General features: G+C 39.4%; 1 protein-coding gene across 1 annotated transcript in view; it reads left to right on the forward strand.

The window, feature by feature from the left end:
- The window catches only part of Atl1 (atlastin GTPase 1), a 70,782-nt gene extending 65,166 nt beyond the window's left edge, over window positions 1–5,616 (forward strand). The window contains exons 12-14 of the mRNA XM_060387589.1: window positions 825–1,256; window positions 2,375–2,389; window positions 5,188–5,616. Coding sequence (XP_060243572.1) covers window positions 825–1,256; window positions 2,375–2,389; window positions 5,188–5,298 — 558 coding nt within the window. The 3' untranslated portion in view covers window positions 5,299–5,616. The remainder of the gene's footprint in view (window positions 1–824; window positions 1,257–2,374; window positions 2,390–5,187) is intronic.
- Window positions 5,617–6,013: the final 397 nt, after the last annotated feature.

Consider the following 6,013-nt stretch of genomic DNA (forward strand, 5'->3'; position numbering starts at 1 on the left):
GCAAGAGAGGCAAAGACAGAAGAGGATTATGAATGACTTTATTATCCAGGTATGGTGGTGCATGCCTTTAATCCCAGCACACAGGAGGTAGAGGCAGGCAGATCTCAGCGAGTTGAAGGCCAGGCCACTCTGGTCTACAGAGCGAGTTCTAGGACAGTCAAGGCTATACAGAGAAACCCTGTCTCCAGAAACAAACAAACTCATAAAGATTTTATTATATAATCCACTCTACCAGCCACATTGATAGTTGATGCCTCATGGATATGGGGTAGATAGTTTGGACTGACAACACATATCTGCCTCCTTTTTGTCACTTAATGACAGATTGTATTTTGAGAAATGCGTCAAGTAATTTTGTCTTGCAAACGTTACTGTGTATTTACATACACCTAGATGTTTTAGGTCACTCAACTTGTCCTTTTGATGCAATCAGAACACATAAATTCAAGAGGAATGATGTTGTAGTTAGCATAACACATAATACTATGTATGTTACAGTGAACTTTTTTAATAAGTAGAAGTGGACTCTAAAATAATGATGAACAGTATAGTGTGGTAAATAGTCATTTATTATGATGAAATCTGTAGTGCATGCTTTACTTTAAACAATAGCTGTTTAGTGTAGGTTGTTCACAGTAACTTTACCGTAAGTGACAACACCGTCCTGGCTGCAGAGTCACTAGGTGATGGAAATGGAGCCCATCTGGGTTCATCCTTCTTATGTAGCATTCAGGTGTGCTCTAAGAAAAGTAGCTACTAATGACAATTTTGGATACAGTTGCTAACTTATGCCCTATTAGATAAATATTCTTTCTCACACATAGGTTTGTGGTGGTGACAAACCATTTCTGGCCCCTAATGACCTGCAGACCAAGCACCTGCAGCTAAAAGAAGAATCTGTGAAGTTATTCCGAGGAGTGAAGAAGATGGGTGGGGAAGAATTCAGCCGGCGATACCTGCAGCAGCTGGAGAGTGAAATAGATGAACTTTACATCCAGTATATAAAGCACAATGATAGCAAAAACATCTTCCATGCAGCCCGCACCCCAGCCACACTGTTTGTTGTCATCTTTATCACGTATGTGATTGCTGGGGTGACTGGATTCATTGGTTTGGACATCATAGCTAGCCTGTGCAACATGATCATGGGACTGACGCTTATCACCCTGTGCACCTGGGCATATATCCGCTACTCTGGAGAATATCGAGAGCTGGGTGCTGTAATCGACCAGGTAGCTGCAGCCTTGTGGGACCAGGTAAGAGAACTTTTCCTCGTCCTCAGTTAAATTCTGCACACTGTGTAGTTCGTGTTGCATTCAATTCAGAAACATATAGGTGAACATGACCTGGGCCCATTCTTTAAAACTTTACAAGATGGCAAAATTTGAACAACTAACTATAATACAGTATTTCCTACACAACTGTTTTCTACTTGACATTTTAGTATTTAAAACATACATAGAAAAAGAGCACTGTTATTTCTGATTCTAAAAGGTTAGTAGTGTGAGATGTAGAAGACAGTCTTAGCTGCTTGTAACCCTGTGTTAAACATAACCTAGCACTTGACTAGCACTGGCTTTGTGAGGGCACCCATGAACTATAATCGTTTGGTTATATAGTGTTCTCTGTAGTGTCCATACTTGAGACTGTATTTGACCTAGACTTCTGTACTAAGCCACAGCATGAGATAGTGGTCAGCCTCTGAACTAGCTGCTTGGCCTTTTTAGTGCAGTTAGCTTCAGCTGAGTGAGCCAGGGCCGCATGGCACGATAAACAAATAACTGACCAAAGACGGGAAGACAGTGGTAAAGATCTAGAAAGCAATAATAACTTATTAGCTCAGTGTTTCACAAGTCTCTTTAGCTATTTGAGAAAATAGGGAAAATAAAGGTCTCCATACAATTTTATATTTTAAGCTTTTGAACATTGTGGTCTAGAGAGGAAGCTCATAGTAGCACCCACAGACTTCCCAGCATGAAGAGCACACTTATCTGTAGCCTACAACAGAACAGGCACTAATGAGCTGTGTGCCTTCAAGGAAGAGATCAAGCTGAAATGAACTGATGATAGCACACTGGGAAATGAATGCAGTCCCGCTGGATCCTGAGCTATTCACTATCTCAAAGTCTCACGCACACAAGGCTAAACATGGGCTATCATTGTAAACCTCAAAACCCTCTTAGAGCACAGTGCTAAAGCCTAACAAATACAGAATTGGTTCTTTAAAATATTTTGATATAGACTTTAAGCTGAAAAATGCTTCAGGAGTCTTTTTTCTAAATGCTTACAATTGATATTGCAAATAAAATTGAAAATTATGCTATTAATTAAGCAAGATATAACTTTCTTTCTTTTAAAATTGCCTTTGCCACAGGGAAGCACAAATGAGGTAAGTTAACATTTTTTTAATTAACAGATATATTATTTGCAAATATGATATTCTTATTTTATAAATGACTAGGTATTAAAGGATATCTTAGAAAAATACTTCTCTAAAACGTAAGTTTGTATGAATTTTTAAATATTATGCAAGGTTTAACTTGCATAAAAGTGATTCAGTTCCTATATAGAAAATGTCATCTTTTAAGCTCTAAAATTGCATTATTTAATTTCCTCATTTTGGTCAAAACCGGACAAGAGGAAACCTGCAGGAGCAAAGGTGTAATTGGCTCAGTTTAGGAAGTGAATGTAGTGCAGAAAACATGGTAACAGGGGTATAAGGAGCTGCAGGCAGGAGCAGAGAAAGATGGCTGTGGGTGCTCAGCTCGCTTGCTTTTTTATTCAGTCTGGGACCACAGCCTGTGGGATAAATGGTCTTACCCACACTTAGGTGGGTCTTCTGCCTAGTCAATCTTTTTAAAATCAGTCTCACAGACATGCCCAGATAAGTTTCCATAGTGACTGTACGTCCCATAAAGTTGACAATGAAGACTGACTGCCACAGATGCCCTCCGCTCTTCTGCAGTGAAGACAGCAGGTCTGCAATCTGGGAATTCCATCCCAGAGGGCTTTAGATGCAGCTGACACCGTAAGAACTTGGGCACACACCTATATTCCCAGCACTCTGCGAGGCAGAGGCAGGCAGATCGCTGTGAGTTCAAGGCCAGCCTGGTCTACAAAGTGAGTCTAGGACAGCCAGGGCTACACAGAGAAATCCTGTCTTGAAAAACCAAAAACAACCAACCAAAAAATCTTTGGCTTTGAGTTGACAGCTACTGAGACCATGTTAAAGTTTCATCACAGGATGTAATCCCCAGACCTGACCTGTGAACTAGCATTCCTTTCTTTTTCCTTTTCATGTACATGCAAAGAAGCTGAGCTTCCAGATAGAAACTCTTTTACACTATGAAAAATTGTCTATAGAATTGTTATTTTTTTCAAAGTTAATCTTGAACAACAAATAATTCTTTCCTAAATTTCCACTTGACTATATAAATGAATTAATGTCCTCTAATCAAATAACAATGGAACATTTAATATTTTAAAGTAAATTTAACAGCTACTTTATGTAATAAAATTAAATTCACTAGAAAAACAAAACAAATTTCAACTTAGTACATAAAACCTTGGGTGAGGGAACTAGAATTAAACTAAGTATACTGAGAGCAGAACACAACAGAGCTAGGATAATTCTATGCTGTACTGACCACATTTACAGAACTGAACAAACACAGCACTAGCCACTTTTACAGTGTTAAGAAAACAGCTAGAGGCCGGAGAGAGGGCTGAGCAGTTAAGAGCATTGGCTGCTCTTCCAGAGGTCCTGAGGTCAGTTCCCAGAACCCTCATGACAGCTCATAGCTGTCTATAACTGTAGTCCTATGGAATCCGGTGCCATCATCTGACGTGAAGTGTACATGCAGACATTGCATCCATATACATAAACTACACTAATGAATAAATGTTTTTATAAAAAGGAAACAGCTATATAGAATCACAAATAAAAAATGTGAGAGTAGCCATACAGATCTCGAGCTTTTACCTGGCTCTTAAAAATATTCAAAAACTACAGACTCCAGAGTGGTCAGTAAGTGACAGATCTTACCCACTAGTGGAGAGGGAAAAACGAAGATACTTAAGACTACCCAAAAATGTGCAGTATGATTGCTGGGTGTGGTGGTACATGCTATACTCCCAGTGCTCAGCAGGTGGAAGGAGGAGGATCATAAATTTGAAGCTAACCTGGATCAAATCACACAAGGAATAATCAGAGGCAGTCATTTCAGTAAGGAAAGGCTTTTTGAGGTGGTGTTTCTGAATGATGTTCTGTGCAGTCAGAACTGAGTAGTGGAAACACGGCAGGAGAATATGTGAAATAGTGGAGCCCACCACAGGGGACAGAACAGTACCTATTAGATGACCCAGCACACACATAAGAATGGAAAGGTAACCTGTTCTGGAAAACTAATTCACAGCAGGAGAGCACAGATCTAAGTTATCTGAAACTGTCAGTATTCACAGTGGGAAACGCCCGCATGTCCCTGGGACACAGAAAGCTACTGGGCTGGGAGATAGCATTCTAAGAGATGTTTAAGATAAAGGACATGCAGTCAGAGTAAGCTCAACCAGTAGCATGCCACGGAACTGAAAATACTTGACATTTTAAGACATTACTTATTGTTTCTTGTGTATGAGTGAGTGTTTCAGCTGCATGTAAGTCTGTGTACATGTGCATACAGTACCAAGGGGAGGCAGAAAGGATGTCAGGTCCCTTGGGACTGCAGCTACTGGTAGTTATGAACCATCATGTGGGAGCTGGGAGTTGAACCCGAGTCCTCTGGAAAAGCAAATAGTGCTCTAACCTGCTAAGCTATCTCTCCCGGCCCCTACCAGTCTGTGTTTGGTAGAGGGTAATGATATAAGGAGTATCAGTTCAGGACTGAGAAGATGGCTCAGTGGATAAATCACTTGCCACTCGAGGGTGAGGACCTGAATGCAGATCTCCAACAGCCACTTAGGTGCCAGGTATATGTGGTGGCCCACCTGTAATCCCTATGCTTGGAAGAGAGAGATGGGATTCTCTGGGCAGGCTTGGCGGCTAGACTGGCCAAATTAGTGAAACTCTGACTCACAAATAATGTGAAGAGCAAGAGGAAGACACCACACACACAGACATGAACACTCTCATACTTGTGCATGCACACCATTTACAAAAGTGTTTTTATAACTCTGATTCTTGTATTCTAGGCTTTACACAAGCTTTACAGTGCAGCAGCAACCCACAGACACCTGTATCATCAAGCTTTTCCTGCACCAAAGTCAGAACCTACTGAACAACCAGAAAAGAAGAAAATTTAACTTAGAAAATTGCCGGTGCATGACCATTTGTTAGTTAACTATCAAAGCTTTTGTTCCCATGCAAACATTCAAAGTGCTTCCTTCAGACAGAGTGAAAACCAAACACCTGAGGACTTGGACAGTGTAATTCTTTACTCCAGTGTTTAATGAGCAGATGTGTGTATGCATGGTTATCTGTTAACGTACAGTTTCCTGATTTCTGTCTTTAAATATGCTGTTATCATTTCAGGTATTTGTAAATTTGAGGACAATAGATGTGTTTTGCTTGACTTTTCTAAGTTCTGCTCCTGGGTTATAATTAAATATTGTGTGATATTACTCCAGGTTTGGATATGCTCATTTAATTTCTATAGAAAATTTAAGTTACTTTGCATAGGTATTTGTTAAAGCACATCATAACTCAGCAGGCTTGACTTAATCTATATAATCTTACACATACCACAGGCTCTTTTCTTGAAATATATTTAAGAGCTTAAAAGTTACTTTACCAAAAACTACACATTGTTTCTTTTATATTTATGACTTAATATAGAATGTAATTCTCTTTATCAAAAAATGCACAAATTTGTTTTGTATGTGTTTGCATTTCACTGTACTGTATATTTTTTCATTTGGTACACCAGAAATGTATTCTTCATAGGTTTATTCTTTTAACATGTGAACTATTAAACTTTACTGTTTCCTAACATTAAAACAGATGCTCACTGACTCCAGA

The sequence above is a fragment of the Meriones unguiculatus genome, chromosome 7 (assembly GCF_030254825.1).
Source record: "Meriones unguiculatus strain TT.TT164.6M chromosome 7, Bangor_MerUng_6.1, whole genome shotgun sequence".
Lineage (NCBI taxonomy): Eukaryota > Metazoa > Chordata > Mammalia > Rodentia > Muridae > Meriones > Meriones unguiculatus.